General features: G+C 41.1%; 2 protein-coding genes across 5 annotated transcripts in view; both read left to right on the top strand.

Moving 5' to 3' along the window:
* Positions 1-17,036, top strand: part of map4k5 (mitogen-activated protein kinase kinase kinase kinase 5) — a 26,880-nt gene extending 9,844 nt beyond the window's left edge. Inside the window, exons 5-35 of one of the 4 annotated variants that reach the window (XM_020622927.1) lie at positions 659-723; positions 806-861; positions 944-991; positions 1,891-1,933; positions 2,041-2,113; positions 2,505-2,636; positions 2,892-2,954; positions 3,061-3,142; positions 3,784-3,900; positions 4,512-4,590; positions 5,862-5,920; positions 6,088-6,155; positions 6,656-6,694; positions 7,139-7,183; positions 7,273-7,315; positions 7,428-7,638; positions 7,907-7,992; positions 8,431-8,472; positions 8,659-8,743; positions 8,847-8,926; positions 9,427-9,487; positions 10,011-10,013; positions 10,215-10,329; positions 10,623-10,681; positions 10,926-11,029; positions 11,402-11,579; positions 11,872-11,940; positions 12,059-12,151; positions 12,630-12,700; positions 14,464-14,519; positions 16,108-17,036. In XM_020622927.1, coding sequence (XP_020478583.1) covers positions 659-723; positions 806-861; positions 944-991; positions 1,891-1,933; positions 2,041-2,113; positions 2,505-2,636; positions 2,892-2,954; positions 3,061-3,142; positions 3,784-3,900; positions 4,512-4,590; positions 5,862-5,920; positions 6,088-6,155; positions 6,656-6,694; positions 7,139-7,183; positions 7,273-7,315; positions 7,428-7,638; positions 7,907-7,992; positions 8,431-8,472; positions 8,659-8,743; positions 8,847-8,926; positions 9,427-9,487; positions 10,011-10,013; positions 10,215-10,329; positions 10,623-10,681; positions 10,926-11,029; positions 11,402-11,579; positions 11,872-11,940; positions 12,059-12,151; positions 12,630-12,700; positions 14,464-14,519; positions 16,108-16,195 — 2,413 coding nt within the window. In that variant the 3' untranslated portion in view covers positions 16,196-17,036. The remainder of the gene's footprint in view (positions 1-658; positions 724-805; positions 862-943; positions 992-1,890; positions 1,934-2,040; positions 2,114-2,504; positions 2,637-2,891; positions 2,955-3,060; positions 3,143-3,783; positions 3,901-4,511; positions 4,591-5,861; positions 5,921-6,087; positions 6,156-6,655; positions 6,695-7,138; positions 7,184-7,272; positions 7,316-7,427; positions 7,639-7,906; positions 7,993-8,430; positions 8,473-8,658; positions 8,744-8,846; positions 8,927-9,426; positions 9,488-10,010; positions 10,014-10,214; positions 10,330-10,622; positions 10,682-10,925; positions 11,030-11,401; positions 11,580-11,871; positions 11,941-12,058; positions 12,152-12,629; positions 12,701-14,463; positions 14,520-16,107) is intronic. The other 3 variants (XM_020622929.1, XM_020622928.1, XM_020622931.1) reach the window with 3 other exon arrangements.
* Positions 17,037-18,725: 1,689 nt separating this feature from the next.
* The window catches only part of cdkl1 (cyclin dependent kinase like 1 (CDC2 related kinase)), a 9,822-nt gene continuing 5,875 nt past the window's right edge, over positions 18,726-22,672 (top strand). Inside the window, exons 1-3 of the mRNA XM_020622952.1 lie at positions 18,726-18,882; positions 19,591-19,838; positions 22,022-22,143. Coding sequence (XP_020478608.1) covers positions 19,671-19,838; positions 22,022-22,143 — 290 coding nt within the window. The 5' untranslated portion in view covers positions 18,726-18,882; positions 19,591-19,670. The remainder of the gene's footprint in view (positions 18,883-19,590; positions 19,839-22,021; positions 22,144-22,672) is intronic.

The following is a 22,672-nucleotide window of genomic DNA, read 5'->3' as shown; positions in this document are numbered from 1 at the left end:
ATTTATCTTTTCTCATGACCTCTTAGCTTTTCTTTTCCTTTGTTTGTTCTGCATTCTTCATAAATACTGTTATTTATTGACCTCAATAGGGAGGTTTTGTTAGGATGTGTTAGTGAAGTTATTTCAGGGAGGACAGATAATTTGTACATCTTACAGTCATGGTAAAAAGAAAGTATACCCTCCTTCAGTTCAGTTTTTACTCATCAGGAGCTAAAAACAAGTTCCCTCAGACGTCCCTGAACTGAAGCAATGTTGTAGAGAAGCGTGGGTTAAAAACAATGTGTGAGACTCTTAAACTGCTGCTAAAGGTAGTTCTGCACTTTACTGGATTATAGGGTGTATTTTCTTTTTCCCACCTGGTTTCTGACTGTTGGTTTACCTTTGGGAAACATTGACCACATGCTGAAATCTGTTGTGTTCTTTTCTTGCCATCTGAGGTTATTTTAATTGTTTATAGAAGTTGGTGAGGTCTACACAATTGTTTTTTAGCCTTTGATGAATAAAAATATAGCAGTGAAGGAGAGTCTGCTTTCTTTTTACCAGGACTGTAACTTGTTTAACAAGAAACATTTGTCCTGTCAAAATATTCAGCTACTAAGCTGTGGAAACTTCTGGCAAAGCCAGAGTCCCTAACAAGATTTCTCTCTGCTTTCTTCAGTCGGGAGAAGCTTTGGATTTGTATGGAATACTGCGGTGGAGGGTCTCTGCAGGACATTTATCATGGTGAGCGTTGTTTTTCAAATGCAGTTACAGAGTAGTTTTAGTATTGTTCACATTTAAAATGAATGTTTGCCTGTGTGTTTAGTAACGGGACCCCTGTCAGAGCTTCAGATTGCATATGTCTGCAGAGAAACCTTGCAGGTAGTCACACTTTGAAATTTGAGTATATATTTAAACTTTAGACATTTTGATTTGATCCACTACTAAATATATTTTTGTACAGGGGTTGAGATATTTGCACAGCAAGAGCAAGATGCACCGGGACATCAAGGTATCATATCTCTTCTTTCTTGTCTGTTTCCGTTTTGGTTTGTTGTTCCTTAATGCACTACCTCAAATGTTTACAGATAAACAATAGAATCTTTTCATAATACGTCTATCTCAAACATTTGAGAGAGAGAGGAAAAGAAAATGAGAGGAAGAAGCACAAAAGGAGCTGCAGTGGCATAGCCTTAAAACAGCTAATGTCCCTGTAAATGCACCTGTTGGCTCTGGTCTGACTTCTCAGGGGCGGCTGTGGCTGAGGAGGTAGAGCAGGTCGTCTGCTAACTGGAATGCTTCTCCAGTCCACATGTTGAAGTGTCCTTGAGCAAGACACTGAACCTGGGGATATCACCAGTGTGTGAGGGCGAATGGGGAAAATAGTGTGGAAGCACTTTGAGTGTGCAGTAATGCATAGAAAAGCCCTGCAGACCTAAGAATGGGCTCACTCTGAAATGTGACCAGTGTTGGTCACGTACTGCAGTTTTGAGGTTGACCTGAGGTTGATCGTGCCCGGTGCGTGCACACAGGCTGGAGCTTCGGTCTCAAGTGTTATCAGAGAAGGTCGGGGCTGGACCTATTATCTTTACTCAGCTCTACGCAGTGAGCTCTTCCTGTACTTCCTCTACTCTCACCGCATGACCCCACCAGAGAGACTGTCAGTCACAGCCAACAGAAACACTACTGGTGGAACTGTCGAAAAACCGTGATACTGGAAGTGAGACCAGTACAGAGCTGAGCAGTTCATGCTACATAAAACTGCCTCTTAGTTGTGAACCAGTCTGACAACACATCGGCTCAGCTCAGCGCTTTAGTCCTGGGTCTCATGATACTAAAATATGTTTATGCTCTCCTGAAAGTATTTTCTTCAAATAGAGAATAAATGTTTGTTTGTGGTCTTTTTACTAGGGTGCCAACATACTTCTAACAGACAACGGAGATGTGAAGTTAGGTACGTTGCTCCTTAGCATCTTAATTCGGAAGGACTTGAGCTCCTCAGTAGCTTTCAGTCGTATGTGGATTACATAATCTGAAAAGCCCTGTCAATCCTTGTTACAGCTGACTTTGGAGTTGCAGCCAAAATAACAGCCACCATTGCCAAAAGAAAGTCTTTCATTGGAACACCTTATTGGTGAGTGTGGCACCTTCACACGTTGAGCCGCTAGGCCTTTATGTTGAGGAGGAGCCACTCTTTTCTTTTGTGAATTACTCCTGTTCCTATACTGATTAAATACTTGTAATCAGGTAATATTTTCCAGTCTTCTGTCTGTGTCAGCATATCTTGCTTGGGGTGACAAAGAGTGGTAGTGGTTAGACAGATGCTACACCCACAAGTTCCCACGGCAGATAAAGTCACTGAATCCTTTCTGGCCTCTAAAAACACAGCCAAAGGGGGGAAATTAAACAGTTTTCCTACATCTATAGCCTATGTAGATTTGGTTTTCACTACAAGGAGGCCTAGCCAACCTTTAACTGTCATATCTGGAGAGTTGTCACCGACTTCTTGTCCTGCATTTGTCTAGGATGGCTCCAGAAGTAGCAGCAGTGGAGAAGAATGGTGGTTACAACCAGCTGTGTGATATTTGGGCTGTTGGCATCACATCCATAGAGCTGGCTGAGCTACAGCCGCCGATGTTTGACCTGCACCCGATGAGGTACGTTTTACTTTACTTCAGAAATGATCAGTCAGAGCTTTCTCAAAACGTTCTTAGGCTGCTCCCTGCTTGTATATATTAGAACATATTTTAATGATAACATTCTGTAATTAGTTGAATGGTCATCCTGTTGTAATCAGATTACAGTTGGACTATTTTAAAAGAAGCTGCAGAACGTTCCATCTTTTAGTCACCTTATTTAAGTACATTTCCCTCATTCAATCTGTTTAATGCTTCCTTCTTTGTCTTCCCTAGAGCCTTGTTTTTGATGTCAAAGAGCAGTTTCCAACCTCCCAAGCTAAAAGACAGAAACAAATGGTGAGTGTCCCAGAATATTCACTGTGCTTCTCTGGGATTGCAGAATGATACTTCCTACAGTACGGTGATGATCATTGTATCACAGAAAAATGATCTTATCTCCCAGGTCCACCGCCTTCCATAACTTTGTCAAACTGTCTCTGACAAAGAACCCAAAGAAGAGGCCCACTGCAGAGAAACTTCTTTCGGTAATTACTCTGGTAGTAACAGTAGCTTAGGTGTTGTTGTGTCTTTGAGATGCTGAAATGTTCAAAACAAAGAAGTGCATTGCAGTTCTGGAGCTGAACCTATTCAAAATAGCATATGTTATCCAACTCTCAGTCATGTCTGTGTTCTTTCATTTTTCAGTTTTTTCTTTTTTTGTTGCCATCGTCGTGCGTAGCTGTTTGCCTTAAAGTCAGGCTCAGGGGCTGAACTGTTGTTCAGAGTTCAGTAATTCCCTGTTTTATTTATTAAAGTTTGCAAACCAGAGAGCTTCAGCTCACTGAAGAGGAAGCAAAGGTGCAGCTAGCACCTGTTTTTAATTTTCAGGCCTAAGTCAAGCTATACCAGTTCTGCTGCTTCTTAAAAGATACTTAAACTCCATTGTCATTACTCATTGTGATTGCTGAGTGTGTCTCTCTGAGGACATTTGTCCCAGCATAATGGTTCTGGTACCTGATGATTAATGCAGACAATTTTAATCAGTCTAAAACAATGAAACTGGGACTTAAATCTCTCTTCCTGCAGGCAGGTTTTGATTCTGTACCCACTTTCATGGAACTTGTAGGTCAGATTAGAGATGTGCACCTGTTTATGATAACTTGCAGTCCTGTCTGGTTTTTTGCAGCATTTATTTGTGACACAGACGGGTTTGACAAGGAGGCTTGCTGTCGACCTCCTAGATAAGATGAGCAACCCAGAAAGCCACCAGCATTACAGTGAGGTGGATGATGATGATCTTGAGGTAATGTCTGATTCCTCCACATGCTGTATACACCATGATAACATAACATTTAGCATTTACTTTGGGAAATTTAATGGCTTCATAGCCAAAAAAAAGCATGTTTTTTCCCAATTTGACACTAAAAGATATGAGGTGAGTTTCACTAGAGTGTATCTTCATGTCCTCCTGAAGTTTCCCTTGCCCGTCTTCTTGATGCTCTCCATCAACATTATTATTCCAACTGGAAACAGCATAACATCTATGTGGCAGCCAAAGAGGTGGTACCAGTGCATTTTAAGAGAGCATTGTGCTTTTCACCCCCTGACAGCAGTAGCGCTGTCTTGGCCAAGATGAAAGAAAAAAACCTAGCAGGCTATTGACTGCAAGCAACAGAGCTTGGTGCAGACAAACAGCCTCTGGGATGCATAATAATGTGATGACGCACAACACACAGTACAAAGTTCTCTGAGATCTGCAAGTTGCAGAATTTACTTCTACAGATGATGTCAAAAGATAAATATTGTAATTATACTAAATGACTCATGTCATTAGACTCATACTCTGCACTTGTGTTGCTCCCACTGTTAAAACCTATTTCTTTATCTTGAAAATGTTTTTACTCTTCATTTCAGCCCCTCTCTGCTGTCAGACACACAATTCGCTCTACCAACAAACCAGGCAGAGCTGAGAAAACGCGCTCAGAGATAGACTGTAAGTTAACACACACAACCCAAAAAGGGTCAAACTCATCACTGGTTGCTGTGTCAGCCAGCCTGGCTGCCTAGGTCAATAGAGGTGTGGTGGTTTGTCTGAGGGTCATCTCACTAATCCTGCAGCACTGGCTGGCTGTTTTCCAGATCACACCGTGTCCTAGTGCATACAAATATAGCCTGACACAGCACTGACGTAAGAACACGGACCTAGTAGAGTCCATTCTCTATAGCATGTTATAATTCAGCTAGCAAGTTAACTGTCCATCTTCTACTGAAAGAACATTGTAGGATAGCTTGTCTGAAAGGTCACTTAGGCTTTAAGTCAGTCGTTGTTAGAGTAAAGGATCCAGCTAAATAGATTATATATGTTTATATTTAATCAGAAAAGTTGCTGTTTGTGTTGTTTTGAGTTGTTGTACAGAAGCTGAATGCTGTCTTGTCTGTCAAACCACAGGTCTGTGGCCTTTTGTCATTTCATCATTTTAGGTTGATGTGGTAACAGCCCAGTAGTGAGATGTGCCCTTCCACATGTATTTGTATATGTTAGTGCTTCGGTGCGCTTTGTGCTTGTTTGTACCAGATGCACTTCCTGTTTTATCTATATTTCTCACATCTGACTTTCCCTCCTACATTAAGAAGACAATTGGGCAGACAGTGGAGGGACATACTCAAGTCCTAGGTTCACTGAGGGACAGATGATGACAGTGTAGTGAGATGCTTGTGTGTTTGTGTAATTAACTCCTAAGGCCTCCTGAGCAATAGGATAATGTAGCACATAGCAGAACAGCTTGAATAAGGTTGTGACGTGGTTTCCTTAAGACTGACTGAAAAATGCAATTACCATGTAGATAACTAATCAGATACTAACAAGGAAGCTACATTTAAATTAAGAGCAATCAGCTCCATGATCTATTACTAAAGCAAACAGGCCTGGTTAGTGTCAGTTGTAATCTGAGTTCCTCTTTGGTGCCCGACTCGCCTTCAGGCTCCAAAGCAACCATTCAAATTGTAGCACAATCAATCAGTGAAGGATCTCTGTTGTTGGCAGGATTGTTGCAGGGGAAGCAGTTGCTCTGGCTTTGATTCGTTTTTACACTTAATTTAATGTTAAGAGGGGACTCTGGGTGTTTTCTGAAGCTCCTGGTACTAATGCACAAAGATGCTACTCCCGAGACTTTGTGTCTTAAGTCTTGGGGCCTGATGCCCTCTAGTGCCAAAGGTGTGTGCAAGAAAAATAAAACAAGTCTTTGCTGTTTGTGTCATTCACAGTTCACAAGCTCCAGTTTGAACCACCCCTCCCAAAGGAAACTGAGGCTCATTCTGAAATGGTGATGATCATTTTCACTTTATTTAATAACCACTATTGTTCAGGGGCTAGTTTCTGTTTGTAGTCGATGCAGTTTTAAGTGTGTGTGTGCAGAAAGAAAAATAAATCTACAGATTATCAAATGCAGTTATTTAAAAACTATTTTTGCGCATGTGTGTTTTTCCACAGGATGTGAGTAAAGATAATGACTTCCCTTCCCCCTGGAGCCCCTTTGCAGAGGGAGGAATAACAACCAGGTAATCCATGGAAACTGTTGCTATGGGAACTGCTCTCTTTACCTCCCATTCTCTCTTTAGGTCACTGTCTCTGTTTACCTGGCTTATATAGTCGGTGTATGTGTTTTCTGGAGATTAATCAAGAGAAAGGAAACAATTGCATGGTTAAAATTTTGTTGCGCACTTGTTGTACTGTGGAGTCTGTATTTAAAGCATAAAATGCAGAGATTCATAACAGCAGTACATTGGTAGTATTGAGTAACAAGGTATTGGTAGTTATGTTCTGTTGTTGATACTGAGTATATAGAAATTTCTTACGGCTGCTCCTCATGGTGTCTCACATTAACCTGCTTACTCACTGGAGCTCACTTGTGTCTGTGCTTCAACTCACTCTCCTCCATCTGCAGTTTGAAATGTCACTTTGGCCTTAAAGCTCCTTCTCACTTGTCCGCATCCTTTTGACTGTTGTTTTCTCTGTCCTCTTGTGGCTCTCGGTCCATCTGTCGTCATGTCCCTCGAAGGAGCCTTCTCAAAAGCGTTGAGGATGAGTTGTTCCAACGGTAACACTAACTCTGTGTGCGCTGTAGTTGTGTACGCCATCCGCTCCCCTCCGTGTTTGATCACCACCCTTTTTTCATTGTGGTTTGTCATCCACCGTGTCCGCAAATCACCCTCCATTTGCTGTGTGTAGTGTGGCAATAGCTGTAGGTTCAAACTGTGGATAATTCTGGGTACAGGCAATGTTTTTCAGTCTGATGTCAAAGTAGACATAGTAAGTGATGACAGGCCTCAGAGATGTTTACAGCTCTCATGCCTTTCATTCAGCTCCAGAAATGTATTTTTGTGTTCGCTACGGTTCAGTAATAAAATGAACACAAACCCTTTCTCATAAGAGTCATACTCTCTTTATCTCTAGAGGGATTCTACATAATCATTTGCACTGTTAACACCCGACCTCTGATTAGTCTTCTTTTCTCACTGGGTACTGTGTTTGTTTACTGCAGTGGACATGTCGCACATCTTGACGATGCCTTTGAAGAAGTAGAGCCGTAAGTGACGTCAATAGATTAAAATATCATCGTGAACACAAACTAAATTAATTGCTGTTGTTTACACTTAAATAAAAACTCAATTACAGGTCGACTCTCAAACCAGGGGTTCCTCCTCCTCTGCCCCCAAAGGTGAGACCTAATATTATAAAACATTTTTACTCTTATCATTTTTTTTGTATCAATGTTACAAGTGTGTGTTCTGCGAAGTGTTTGGAAATAATACCAAGCTGTTTTCACTCAGCCACGATTAAACTGTTCGTCCGAGGAGCTCAGCGTTAATGATGATAAATCTCTGACGGTGCGGAGGTTTCCTAACTCGGACAACAGACGAGCCCGGGTGGCTCGCAGACAGAGCACACCTGAACAGGGCAACAAAGTGGAGCAGTCATCTCCAGACTTCCTCTCTGTCAGCGTCAGCAGCCCAGGCTTTTTGTCTCATGGCTCAGACCCTGGTGAGTCTTCACTGTCTTTTTATTCTTATCTTGCAGGGCCCCTAAATTTATGTGCAATAACCTGCTCGTGTGCTTTCCATCGGTGTCTGTCTTTCTGAATCAAGCAGGCCTCTAAATGAAATTTTTTATAAGATCTCAGTAAATGTGAATGTAAAGGTAACAGCCTGATGTACATGTGTCTGATCTGTGGATTTAGATTGTGCATGTTTACAGGTTGATAATGCTTTGGCCTCATGTCATTTTCCTCTGCCCGCTTTTTTCATGACAGATAATGATTCGGATGGCAGTGTGAACGAAGGCAGTCCCAAGCCATCGCCCAACCAACCGCACCGCAAAGAAAAAAAGGAATTCCCTGTGAGTTTAAAGACATTTCTCGACACATTACATTAAAATATGTACTCCAATCCAGACCACCACACTTCTCATTTTTAGTTCTGTTGAACTAAAACTAACTATGAAAAACCAAGTGTGTAATTTTGAAACCTGTATTTTACATATGTGGGGTCTCCAACTAGACAGTTGACCTTGCACTAGAAACCACAATTATGTTTTCCTTTGCAAGATGCAAACCCTGACATTTAATGAGGAAAGTCTGGCGTCCACTCATGTAGAACCATTTAACTGACTTTGACAGGAACAGACACAAAAGAACAGTCAGCCTTGTTTTTGTGTGGATCATTGTCGAGGCTGGAGCTAAATTAAGCAGCTAAATTGAACATGATTGTTGTTGCTTTGTCTGTGTCCTGCATCTACATTATCTTATGGCTTTCTGTTTCCTCTGCTCCTCTTTAGAAACCAGCTATCAATGGCCTGCCACCCACTCCTAAAGTATTGGTGAGTGTATCATCTGCACTGTCCCTCACGGTCTTCGCGTTTCCCTGCTGGCCTGTTTCCAGAGCTTTTTGCTTTGTGGTTGCCTCTGCTCTGTTGAACTTGAGACCAGTGAACCCTGGCTGACATTTTAGCACTTCACTGAGCCAGAGGTTGCCTGTTTTGATCTGTGCTGCTTTTTTATTGTAGATGGGAGCCTGTTTCTCTAAAGTGTTTGATGGCTGCCCACTGAAGATCAACTGTGCCACATCATGGATCCATCCAGACACCAAAGGTGCAGCTTCACACAAGAAACACCGTACACAAACACACAGAATTACCATGCTTTATTAAAGCCAGTGCTTCATTTTAATTACATTTTTATTCTTTTCTTCTAGATCAGTACCTAATCTTTGGGACGGAGGATGGCATCTATACGCTGAATCTTAATGAGCTGCATGAAGCCACAATGGAGCAGGTAACAGCAACTGAAATCAGTCTAAATGCCAAATACTAGAACCAGTATTTGTGAAAGAATATCTCACTGATGTCTTCATTACACTGTGTATGGGATAAATAAACTTTTTCACAGTTGCAGTTGACTGTTAGAGACCCGCCCCATTATAATAAGTGTCAGTGCATCTGTCAAGCTTTGTGTTCTCACACAGCACATATGCAGTGATTACGATGGCAGATTTACAGTAAACTTCTCAGCATTCTGATTTTTCCTGATTTTTGCCTGGTGAAATGGATCGCTCTTATTAGAGTCCCATGCACGCGCCATCAGCATGTGGAGAAATCCAAAGCTGGGCAAACCTGCTGTGCCTTGTTGTAGTTGCTAAGCTGTGATTGGACAGTTACGAGGAAGGGATTTAACAAGCGTTCAACTGAGGAATTAATGTTATTTCAACCCCTCTTCCCCCCACTGATGAGAGCTGATGCACTGATTTTACCATCTTTGTTTACCTCCCAATTTAGCTGTTCCCAAGGAAGTGTACATGGCTGTACGTTATCAATAGCAACCTGATGTCTTTATCTGGTAAGTGATGGACTTATCACAGCCTCCTGCTTCACTGGCCACTGTCAAAACCTGCTGCTTCTTTGTCTTGTGTTATCTGACTGCCCCTGAGGGCAACACAGTCATTCCATATCTGCAGCCCTGATTTAGCTGTTTCTTTACACTGCCTTTAGAAGAGCTGTGTCCTTGTAGCACGGTGACTCGTGAGTGACACACTTAGCTCTGTCTGCTGAAGGTCTGTCTAGGTTACAGTGTACAGTATGCTAGCCACAAAAACAAATGTAGCTCAACCATATAACAGAACAAACCTGCCATTTGTTGCTGGAAAACTAGTTTGAAATCAAACAATCTTCAGTTGGCTTGTCCTAAAAACCAAAGCCTTTTTTTGGTTTAGCAGCCAAGGATGCGATTACAACGCGCGAGGTCAACTTTCAGTTTTACCTTCAGCGTTCTTAACCTCTGTTCTCTTCTCCTCTTCCCTTGGACACTGTCCATCTTCCACTCGCCTGGCTTGATTTGACACACTACTAACTGGCTTCATCAGAAGGTAATCATGCTTCACCTCATCATCACATTTCTGTTTTTACTTCTTTTCACATCTAACCTGTCTACATGTAAAAGCTGCTTCAAGGGTTCCAGGTTTTGTTGAGAACATTTTGAAATTGTGTTCACACTGTTTAAATTAAGAAATGTTTTATTTGTGAGTACACTATTCACTAACGACTGAGTTCACCGTCCTCTGCTCCAGGGAAAACCGTCCAGCTGTATTCTCATAATCTAATCGGGCTGTTTGAGCAGCTGAAGAAGCCCGGCCTGGCCGCTCAGTTCCAGACACATCGCTTCCCAGACAAAATTTTACCCAGGTGAGACCAACAAGCCCGAGGTTCTTAGGCTAAATCTTGTCTCATAGATAATGTTCTTTACCTACACTTTTAATCAGCATGCCTGACACTCCTGTGAGAAGGTCACAGCTCTGCTTGTCTGACTTTAAGCCTGTTGCAACTGCTGTGCAGTTCTTTTGTCCTTTACTGACAAATGACTGTACTGGTAGATTAAAAAAAAGGAGAGAACCCCTCGCCAACTTCCCTCATTTCAGACATCATCAGCTTTTTTTTTAAGACTGTGGTCACAACAACTTGACTTTACCTCTCCTCAGGAGGTTTGCCTTGACAACTAAGATCCCTGACACAAAGGGCTGTCACAAGTGCTGCATTGGTAAGTGGCCGTTCCCTCTCAGCCTGTTAGTTCTATATTAAACTGTGTGAATATATAAAGAATTCAACTTCTTTTAGCTACATCTGTTTTTTCTGTTGTGCATGGATTTGACTGAGGATGTGAATGAATTGAATTTCAGATTTTTCATTTTTCTTTTAAACCATATACTCCTGCTATAAACTGAGGACCTATATAGCTCAGCCCAGCTACACATCTTGGCACTTTTTTCCTATTTGTTTCACAGTGAGGAACCCATACACAGGCCACAAGTACCTGTGTGGAGCACTGCAGTCTGGGATTGTTCTGCTGCAGTGGTATGAGCCCATGCAGAGGTTTATGCTCATCAAGGTCAGTTCACTACTTCCCTTCTCATCTCAAACATTACTAGTAGGACTACTTGTTTTTACTGCAAGATTATAATATTCCTCCAAGGTCATGTTTGTAATGTTGTAATGTAATTTTACTGTGCAAGAAAATTAGGATCAGTGTAACTTGGAATAAGCTGAAAATGCCAGTCACTCTTTTACCTTTAAAAGCAGCACCGAAGCTGTTGCAAAGGAATTTTTAATAATAGCCTATAACACGACTAAACTGATGTAGCTTCTTAAACCTATAACAAAGTGTCACTAACTTTATGTTGCAGTATAATTTCTAAGCCTCATTAAACGTCAGAACACCATTGACACTAACCCTCTTCTTGGCTCTCTCCTCCTGTGGCAGCACTTTGACTTCCCTCTTCCCAGCCCGCTGAAGGTGTTTGAGATGCTGGTGGTCCCAGAGCAGGAGTATCCTCTGGTGTGTGTGGCCATCAGCCAGGGCACAGAGCCGGGCCAGGTGGTCCGCTTTGAGACCATCAACCTCAACTCCTGCTCCTCCTGGTTCACAGAGATGGGGACAAGTAAATCAAGCTGTAATATACTCTGTGGAGATGAATGTCATGGAACCAGTATAAGGAAATGTCCATGCTTTGTGATGAAATGGAATGAATGGTGACTTCTGCAGAAACTAGTTTCTCTGCTGATTAAAAAGGAGCTATAATTAACTACAGTGTAAATGATTAATAAATGTCCAAGAATTAATTTTACAACAAACTAATTAAAAAAAAACAAACAATTTATTGTGTTTAAGGAGTGAGTGGTGCATTTCATGGGATGTTAGCAGTGTTACTGATGTAGCTTTCCTTCCCACAGATAATCAGCAGGTGGATGCAATCCATGTCACCCAGCTGGAGAGAGACACGGTGTTGGTGTGTTTGGACCGTAAGTCCGACCTCTTCTCAGCAGCTTCAGTCATAATCTCTACAAACAGGTTTTATACAGTCCAGATGCGTATCTGTGCCACATGATTCGAACTGCCTTTTGTTATTATTCTCTTCAGAAAATCTGAAGATTGTTAATCTCCATGGCAGACTGAAGTCTAACAAAAAGCTGGCATCTGAACTCAGCTTTGACTTCTGTATCGAGTCTGTTGGTAAGTTTTCACACACGTCTTTCACTTCAGCATGTGGGTAACGCAATAGTGCTACATAAAATGTTGGATATGGAGAATGATTCATGTCGGTGTAAAGACAGATCCCTTACTGCAAAGGTAAATGTTTTAAACATCCCAGCATGACATGCTGACAGATGTACAGAAAAGCTGAGGTATCCGGCCGTAATGTTTATTTCTCAAAATCAATGTGCTTGCACATACAGACAGATGACAAATTAAAGGAAAAATCTGAACAAATGAGTGGAGGAACATAGCGAATACAACTGCTGGCATGGTTTGGATCCCCTTAGAGGGAAGCCTCACTGAGACTCTTTATGCTGCTTTCTCCTTTCATTTGTTACCCTTCTGTACTTTTTGTTCATCTTAGTCCGGCCGCGTTAGAGGTCATGTTGCACTGGCTACGTTGAGCAATTTCTGATGTCCTTGTGCACTAACAAATGGCCTCTTACCATAACAGTGTGCCTTCAGGACAGTGTCCTGGCCTTCTGGAAACATGGCATGCAGGGAAAAAGCTTCAAGTCCAATGAGGTAATGTATGTTGTACTCGCTACAGCTGAGTGAAATCTTGGTTGTAAATGTTACATACAGATTCATAAAGCTTTTTTGACAACATTTAATTTGTTTATTATAAGCACCATCTACTTTGTGGGTATGTACATTTCTGATAGATATTTAATAACTTAAGTGTATGGCTTGTACATTTTTCTGTTTTTTCTGTTTTAACACTTGGGACTTATTTGTTCAAGTAATAGAAACAGGAAATATAAATATTTTATAATATTTTAAATACTGTTTGGTGGGAGAGAGACTTGTAGCTGAACTTGATGGTGTAGTTCCCTTTTAACACAAACCATCGTCCCAAAGATTTTTGACACATAAACAGTACTGATACTGATATTCAGGTATCAGTTTTTATTGATCTCCAGTTACCACAGAGTAGAAACTCTGAATGCAGTTTAAGTGACCCCCATGAACACAAACTACACATGAACAAACCCCTCAGGTGCTTGTCAGCAAAGACCATGAGAGCTGTTGGTTTACACGGGTGGCAACATGCTGTAGGTGATCCCAGGAGATTAGCCCTCATGCGAAGACAGAGTCTTTGTCTCAGGCCGAGGTAATGACTCCGCCCACCTTGCAAAGTGGGCTGCCATGTTAACCTGATCACCGACTGCATTCAGCAGTACGATAAAAGTTCAAGAGATCACGGGGAGGTGAAGCCTTCTGTTTTTATGAAAAGCGATATGGCGATAAAGGCCACCCTTGGAAATCTTGCTGTGTCTGACGTGGTGCCGCAGCAGTCAGATGAAACGGGGACTTTGCCAAGTCTGTAGCCAGCCCAGCCTAACGGGTCTCCCATAGCAAGGATTTTGGAAATGTCAGAGTCCATGCAAAATTCATGATTAGTCATAAACGAAACCTGTCACACAACAGGGAGCTGCACTAAATAATTCAGCCTTTGTCTTGTTATGATTGCTCTCAAAAGCGGTGGTATTCAGCTGGGATAGGCCTGTTGATCCGTGCCTTGGCGGGTGCTCGTCTGAACACCTGAGATCTTGTTCTCAGTTAGACTTAAACAGATCAGATCTCTGCCAAGGCCAAAGACTTGCACCAACAGGTGTCACCCGCCACTATCTGTCGACAAGTTTTCATGTCACGTCAACATGCGAGTGTGTGTTTTCAGTGGGCCTTAGTCTTTTTCACTATCAGGCCAGACCCTATGATTAGAATAGGTAAGCTTTAGTATTGTACGTAGTGACACCAAGGCCCTAGAGACACCACTCAGTTATCTAGTCTGCTTTAAAAAACCTGGATATTTTGTTGGTAAAGGCTTGCAACGTGATCCGAACAAAAGTGCTCTTTTCTGAGCACCTGACTTTTGTGAAGTTTTCCTAATGTGTGGACACTGTTACAGTGGCGTGACAGACCAAACCATTTTATTTATTTATTTATTTGCATTACTGGGGGGACGTTGTTTTTGTACAGCATGTCAAGGAAAATTAGAAAGATAATAATAACAAGGCTTTATGTGTCACATATACTATAGAACATTTCCTCAAATATGTATTTTTGACAAATTATTCCAGAAGATAAGTTAGAGGGCCGTTTTGAGGCCCCCCTCACCTGCAGTGTTCCTCCATGTCGATGGCCCTGGCCATGAGTATTGCCACCCTTCATTACTCATAACGCTTTTTAATGCTCTCTCAGCACCACTGCTACTTTAAATATACAAAAGAAAAACATTTTAAACTGTTTAAACCTGTTTACAGCAGTTGTTTTCTCATTCGCAGGTGACCCAAGAGATTTCTGATCCAAGCAGAGTCTTCCACCTCCTGGGATCTGACAGGTTGGTGCAGAGATACTTGCATCTTTAGCTAAGTGAGTGCACAGGAGTGAGCACGTACCACAGAAATCCCTAAGGCCTGGTATAATTTATCCTTATCCATAAACCAGATAGTCCTGATTATAGTTGTCAGGTCTCTGTGTTTTCCTATTACCTGGAAACCGGCAAACCACCTCCTGCTGCCTCTGCTTGATCTCTTACTGTGCTGATCTCTCTGCCTCCATCTGTCCTGCACACATCTCTTTCTCTCCTCAGTCTATTTTCCAGGATACTTTAATTGACATTTTCTGTGCCTGTATGTTACTCCCTGATGGATCAGAGCCCTGCTGCACCTGAATGCACCCATGACAATATACTTGAATGCCCTCTCTCTGTCTGCTGAAGGCAGGAAAACAAACCTGTTTGATAAATTAAAACAAAATTGCAGACACAGCAGGATGTGATTTAGCTGACTGACACACACACACACACACAGACCAGGATATTCTCCCACCAGTGATGACTCCTGATGGAGCCGCGGTCCTGGAGTGAGGCCTCTCTCTATCTCTCTCTGTCCAACCCTCCATGTTTTATTCACCGCTGCTCGGGCAGTGCCAGCTTGGTTTGAGTGTCTCTACATGCCTCTGTAATTTCATCTGATGGAGAGGACAGTGCAAACTGTAGCTTCCCTACTCACCTGTCACTGCCATGAGACAGACAGGTGGCATCTGAAGATGCAACCCCTGCTGTCCTGATCGAGCCGTTATCTGACTGTCGTTTAACTTTCATGTCTGTCAGTGAGCTGTGTTCTGAGTAGACTGATACCATTAACACGATGCTACGACTCTTGTCATTAGTTGTCAGGGCAGTTACATTATTGTTGTTTCCTATCAATCACCTTGTCAATAAACAGCACATTTCAACAAGTTGCTGGTGACAGATGTTACCTGTCTGTATATTAAGCCAAACCAGTGCTTATGCTAAGCTACGCTAATCGCCTTCTGATTCTAGCTCCTACTACACAGAGATTGACAGAACTGTGTCTCCCAAAATGTAGACCTGTTTGTTTAATTCCCATGCGCTTTAAGGTGCATAATCAAATTTGGAAAAGCACTGTAGTGTGGTCGTTTAAAATGACAGCTTCCTTTGTGGCCACGTTCATTTCTAGAGTTGCCAGATTGACATTAGCTATGTTTGACATTTTATAAGGTACCACGACCACCTTCACTTCAATTTCAATTCAGTTTTAGTAGCATAGCACCAAATCACAACAACAATCATCTCAGGGTACTTTACATAGTAAGGTCTGGACCTTACAGAGAAAAGCCCAACAGATTCCCCTCGATCAAGCACTTAGCAACAGTGATGAGGAAAAACTCCCTTTAATGGAAGGAACCTCAGAGAGAACCAGGCTCTTGGTGGACGGCCTTCTGTCTTGTCTGGTTGGGGATAGAGGAGAGGCACGACAAACAAACATTGGCGGGTGACTGCTCATCCGAAGCTTACAGCTCTGGAGTCAGGGATACCTGCATAAAGGTACAGGGAGAGAGAAGGGACAAAGTTGACTTCATTCTGTAATGTTCTCACCGCTGTTCCTATGTTTCTTCTGCAGGGTGGTGGTTTTGGAGAGCCGGCCCACAGACAACCCCACAGCCCAGAGCAACCTGTACATTTTAGCAGGTCACGAGAACAGTTACTGAAGCTCTGCTAGAGACTGGACGTTGCTAGAGAAGTGGAAAAGATGCCTCAGTTTCGGGAGAAAACTCCAGACTTTTACTTGAAGTTCTTTGTCAAGGGAGGCATCTGGTTTAAAACTGTTATTGGGAGCTGTTGTTATTGATCACCAGATCCACAGATCAGTATGAGCAGAATCTCTTCAGTCCGGATTCTTGAGTAGCCTTACACCAGCAGCACGTTTACTGTAGCTCTGCTCAAGCAACAAGGAAATAAAAGCTTAAATGAACATTGTTGCTTATCATTTTCCTCAATTTTCTGTACTGTGGACTGAGTTACATATTATCTAGGGGTATTATTGATATAAGTGCCATTAAAATTCACAAGAATTTGTGACTGTGTTAGATTTGTGTTATTGACTGTAACATGATGGTGTTAGGCTTGAGGTTTTACAACTCTGTATTCAAACTAATAGATCAGTTTAAACAGAACCCATGAGCACTGTGGGTTATTTAAGCAATATTTATTAATCTCCTGTTACGTAATAAGGTATGTTGTGCAGAGCAGCGCCATTGTGTGAGCATTAACTACCTAGTGAGCAGCTCCTGAGCAGCTTTGGGTTATTTTTACTACTATGTATTATAGTCACATCGCTCCTGCTCTGCTGCATTTTTAGCCATTGGATATAATGTACATTTTTTTTCTTAATCCTCTTTTATAGACCTTTTACTTATTATTTGCACCATGTAAGCACTTTTGTACATTTTTTAATTTAAAATGACAAATGAGGGACAATGCTAGGTTCTCTTAACATCTTTGCATTCCCTTCGCAACATGTTTAATGTATGCTGTTTTTTTTTAAATAAAAGCTGTTGTTAACAAGCTAAAATGAATGGACTCGGGTTTATCTTTGGTTTGACGCATCTGAGCTGATGAAGCACCAGGTCTCTACTGATGGGAGGCAGCAGAGCGATGAGTGAGTATTTGTTTCCATCACTTTCACATTTAGTTTGCAGTTCATTTGGCTTCACCAACATGCACTAATTGGTCTCTGTGTGAGGGGTGGCACGTCAGGGTTTCATACTCCTGTCAGAGTCACATGCTGGATGATGTCAGACCAGTGCCACCAAAACATGGCATGGACTCTGATGCGAAAGAAACTAGTCTTCATCAGTGCAGCACAAACTCTTTTATCACTAACACATCTAACTCAGCCTGGTTTAGACAGTTGGAGATTCAGGTTTTTAAAGATCAGGAGCTCAGTGAACTGTCCTCTGTACATATCTGGAGAAGGCCTCTTTATTTTTAAACATATCTCTGAGCTCTGAGCCTCTAAAAACCCCATAGAAGACCTGCTTTTCCTGTTTTTATGGAGGTGCAGTCTGCTGTTTCTATAGGGACTGGGAAGGAAAGGGGAGACATTTGTTTTCATTCTTCACAGTAATACTCATTGGATAGTGCTGGAAGTCAGTTGAGCTTTTTTTTTTTTTTTTTAAGGCTACTGTCAATTTTGTGAGGGTAGTGAAGCAAAGGCATCAGCTGATTCAGAAGAATTTATGACCATAAAGTTCATAGTATTTTAGGTTTGTGCTTGTATTACCTCCATGTGTTGCTTCCTCTATCAAACTCTGTTTTAGGTCAAAGGTCAAAGTGTTTATTGTCATATGCACAGTTAGGAAACGTGTTTCCCTGTACAATGAAATCCTTACTTTGCCATCCACATGAATGCCACAAAAATACAAGTGAAATATAAAGTAGATAAATAAGTAACACACAATCTAAGGCACTTTAAGCAGCAAATTCAGCAATATAATAAAAAATATATAAGAATATAACAGAATGTATGCTGCATGGGAGCAGCATGTGCAGCTGTCAGCAGTCAAGGTGCAATTATGCATGTGCAAACTGAGAAAGTAAACAGTACAACACGTATTTCCTGGTAATAAACTCCTCAGCTGTTTAGGAGTCTGATGGCAGAGGGAAAGAAAGAGTTTTTCAGTCTAGTAGTCCTAGATTTCACACTTCTGAACCTCCAGCCAGAGGGTAGGAAGTTGAGCAGTCCGTGCTGGGGGTGGGTGGGATCTTTGAGGATGGAGACAGCTTTCCTAGGCACCCTGCTGTGGTAAATGCTCTGCAGAGAGAGCAGTGGAGTCCTGGTGATCTTATTGTGCTTATTTATCTTATTTCAGTGTGAATCAGTGTATTGCTGAAGTCACCTGACAAGTAGTGACCTAATTTTGGATGGCATCCAGCTGGATCTTCAAATTAAAGTCTCCCGACTCTATCGGGGATTTTAACATCCCAAAAACTGACTGCAGTTGCGTTTTTTTAAACGGAAGTTTATATGCAAAACAAGAGTAAAAATATCAAATAATCAAACTGTATTGTTTGTAGTCATGGGTTCTTTTCTGTCTGGGGCTTCTGCTCCATTTTAGGAAGGTGGGGGGCCCTTCTACATGTCTGTGACCAGTGTTGAAATTAAGAAGATTACTAATAAAGTTTTTTTTTAACAGAAATCGGTGATGCGCGGTGACTTTGCGTTTTATTTTGAAAAGCAGGACCGGATGTACGCGACCCGACTTTAAGCAGCAGACTGTGGCTGTGCAGGACAGTCGAGCTGCGGTCGCCCAACTTGTAACGAGGCGTATGGAGCGAGAAACGGTCTGCTTCTGAATTTCTAGCTGAGAAACATCTGAAGACATTTTCTCTGACGGTAGGTTTAAGTATTACATTTTCTGACGAACCTGAAGTTACTTAAATAAAACAACATTTGTGATCAACTGGTGTCATGAGGAAATTTTGCTAAGACATCAGGATTTTAGTATCTATTTTTCAACAAGCATCAGATTCATGGCTTATAAATGTTGTCATTTGTGCCATTTATTTAAAATTTCCCTGTCCGCTGTTTATAACTGCAGCACTGCGTTTTATTCCCCTGGCTGTTCGTTTCCAGTCTGACTTTCTGTTGTTTGTTTTGCTCTGTATCCCATCAGGGAAGTGATCTACTATACTTTGCATTGTGAATTTTTTCCTTATGCTGTCTAACTGTTGCAAGACTGGTAAAATGTTGCACTTAAGGATTGATTTAATCGCATAGGGGGCTGTTTAAATTGTTATCCTGACATTTAGTGCCTGTATCCAATTGCATGCAAAGACTTGAATGTGATTTTCAGTATATTCAGATAATTTTACATGCCACATTTCTGTAAAATCAGTGTAATTAAAAAAAAAAAACTCAGTGATGCAGAGACATTCTGGAAACATAACCTGAACAGACCCATTTTATATCCTTAATATGAATTCATTCCAATTTAATTAGATGAACTATTCATAGAAGCAGCAGGTGCATACATGACCGTCACTCCTCTTCTTTATATCCCTGCTGTGAGCACCTCCTGTGTCTCTTCTGTCCAATTCATAGGCTGCAGAGACAGTCCTCCTTACCCGGACCCACCTGGACAGTAGTTTTTACTTTTGGATGACATCTGGTTCAGGCTAAGAATGGAGAAGTACGAGAAGATTGGAAAGATCGGAGAGGGCTCCTATGGTGTCGTCTTCAAATGCAGAAACAAAGACACGGGGCAGATAGTTGCCATCAAGAAGTTTGTGGAGTCAGAGGATGATCCCATCATTAAAAAGATAGCGCTGAGGGAGATCAGGATGCTCAAGGTAACAACACAACTCAAGTTGTAATCTTCAGTACATTTTCACTTTTCTCCAAAAAGGCTTTCACATGTATGTTTTTGACAGTAACAAAAACTCAGGTTTACCAGGCTATGGAAGCCCATTTCTGCCAGGGAAAAAGATGATGAAAAATTAGTCAAGATATAAAAACAGCTAATGGCATATCACAAACTATGAGAGAAAAAGTCAAAACTATGAGGCAGTGTGCCAAATTTTGAGATAAAATATTTTAAGAAGTCATAAATTACAACTTACTAAGGCATAATGATGAAGTTCTAAGTCAAAACTATAAAAGAAAATGTCACCATTATGAGAAAGAAAGTGAAAATTTTATGAAAGTTAATCAAATTCAGGTTTATTGAGTCAAAATTATATATATATAAAAAAGTTAACTATGAGAGATAAAGTCACAGTTTTGCCTTCCTCAATCCAAATGTTTTCATAATGATTTAAATTTTGGTTTATTAAGAGAAAATTATGATTTAAAAAAAGTCAAACATTTGACTTATTTTTTAATTTTGACTTGAGTCATATTATTTTTGAGACACTCTCTAATTTTATCACCACTAACATTTTTATCTTTTTCTTTTCTTGGCTTGCATACAAGTCTCTTCTCATACTTTAAATTCATGCAGACAACCAAGAACAGAGTCTCAGTATCAAACCGTAGAACAAATATGTTATTATACTGAATCGCATTATGTCTGTATTTCATTAACCTTTGACCTTTTCAACACATCTTAATATGTAAACCAAAATGTACTCTCTTCTATTTATAATATGGACCAGGAAAGTGTGAGACTATACATTCAGACAGACTTTTCAAACTAAAAAGATTTCACCCTGAAATTTCCAAAGGGTTGCCAGTACCCCGCCTTTGAACAGAACAAGAGAGGAAGGAGAGAAAAGATGAAAATAAATACATAAATAAAATAAGGTTAGAATAAAAAATAAAGTAATAATAATAATTCATAAAATTAAAAGTGAAAAGTTACGGCTTTGGTATTAAAAGTAGTCTACAAACCAAAACAACAATGATGGGAGCGCTAAGTGCGGATATAGCTTTGTTTGTTCAAACATTTTTTTTCACTTTATGCAAAATTGATTAGCGTGGTTCTTGCTATATGTGTGAATGTCATGAGTAATAACTGTAACCAAAGCGTTCATGACATCAGGAATGCTTTGACCTATAAGTTAGCGAGGACCCGAAAAAAGTTCAACGCAGAGCGAGACGCCAGTGATAGTGTCGCACACATATTACATCATCAAAACGTATCACTCGGTCCCGGTCTGCTGGCTCACCCTTTCTACACAGAGCCCGTCTCCCCTTTGTTTCGCCTTTAGTACTAAGGCCGATTTAAGGCGGAACGAAAATGGCCCGCCATTCTGGCACAGAAAACGAGAGGCGCACAAATCCTGCCTCAAAAAGGCAGTGTGTAAGGGGCTATAGTGTCCTCTCTGTTGTGCGGAGCAGCAGGAGGGTTCCCATTCAATTAGTTCTGGGAAGCATTTTTTATAGCTGCTGCACAAAGAAACTCTCACTCGCAACAGGTTTAAAAAGCAAGTGAAGGAAAAGCCCTGCAAGGACACAGCCAACTCAAACACCTCAATTAAAATGGGAAAAACCTTTAACAACTGAAGAGGCTTTGGCACCAACTGAACATCATCACAGTATGCATTTACCTCTCTGTTTTTAACAGTAATTCAACAGCTCAGACTCTAAACTATGTTGCCTGACTGACAGAGACTTTAAATCAACAACAGAACCATCAGCAGCTTAGTTTTTAGTTGCCTTCATTGAGGAAAAAGAACAAACATATGAACGCTATTCCATCTGTTTATTTTATGTTGTATAATAATTATGAGAGATGCACTGGCACCGCTGTTTGTGGTTTGATTAGTCATGCACTAGGTGGGAGTGTTAGTGGCCTGCCGGACACCAGGATATCATCAACAGGACAGGATGGAGATGCGTTGTCAGGGGCAACAGCATGTTTATTACCATCTGTTAACAGTTTAGTGTGTTTGATCAGAGTAAACTGCAGACTGTGCAGTTCTTTACAACAGACTTTACTGGTTAAATTTGACTTTGTTTTCATGACAGCGTTTTACCTAGCCCTGCATATCAAGATGATTATTACTCCCTTTAATGATTTGTGTCTATGCAGCAACTGAAACACGCCAACCTGGTGAATCTGATCGAGGTTTTTCGACGTAAGCGGAAGCTTCACCTTGTGTTTGAGTACTGTGACCACACAGTCCTCAACGAGCTGGACCGCCATCCCAGAGGGTGGGTGGCTGACACGGTGTTTATCGTTCTGAAAGCAGAGGGTTATTTTAGTTTGTGATTTTACTAACAGCATAAAGAATGGTGTAAATACAACAGTGACATATTAGTGTTTTAAACGGTTTTTACACAGGACATGTTAGCAAATGGATGTTTATTTACACAACCAGCAGACATGGGACAACATCAGCATTGATCCAGAGTTGTTTTTTTGTCCAGGTGATAAATGTGCAACATTCATTATCTTTTAGCTTAGTAATAATCATTGACTGATTTTCAAACGTATCATATCACATTTATCAAATCAAATTTTATTTGTATAGCACCAAATCACAACAAAAGTCATCTCAGGACACTTTACAAAGTAAGGTCTAGACCTTACTGTTATCAATATTATTACATAGGGAAAACCCAACAAATCCCCCTTGAGCAAGCACTTGGCGACAGTGGGGAGGAAAAACTCCCTTTAACAGAAGAAACCTCCGACAGACCCCGGCTCTTGGTGGGTGGCCTTCTGCCTCGACCGGTTGGG

The sequence above is a fragment of the Monopterus albus genome, unplaced genomic scaffold (assembly GCF_001952655.1).
Source record: "Monopterus albus unplaced genomic scaffold, M_albus_1.0 scaffold290.1, whole genome shotgun sequence".
Taxonomy (NCBI): Eukaryota; Metazoa; Chordata; class Actinopteri; order Synbranchiformes; family Synbranchidae; genus Monopterus; species Monopterus albus.
The sequence above is the reverse complement of the archived record's forward strand: the minus strand, read 5'-3'. Positions and strand labels throughout refer to the sequence as shown.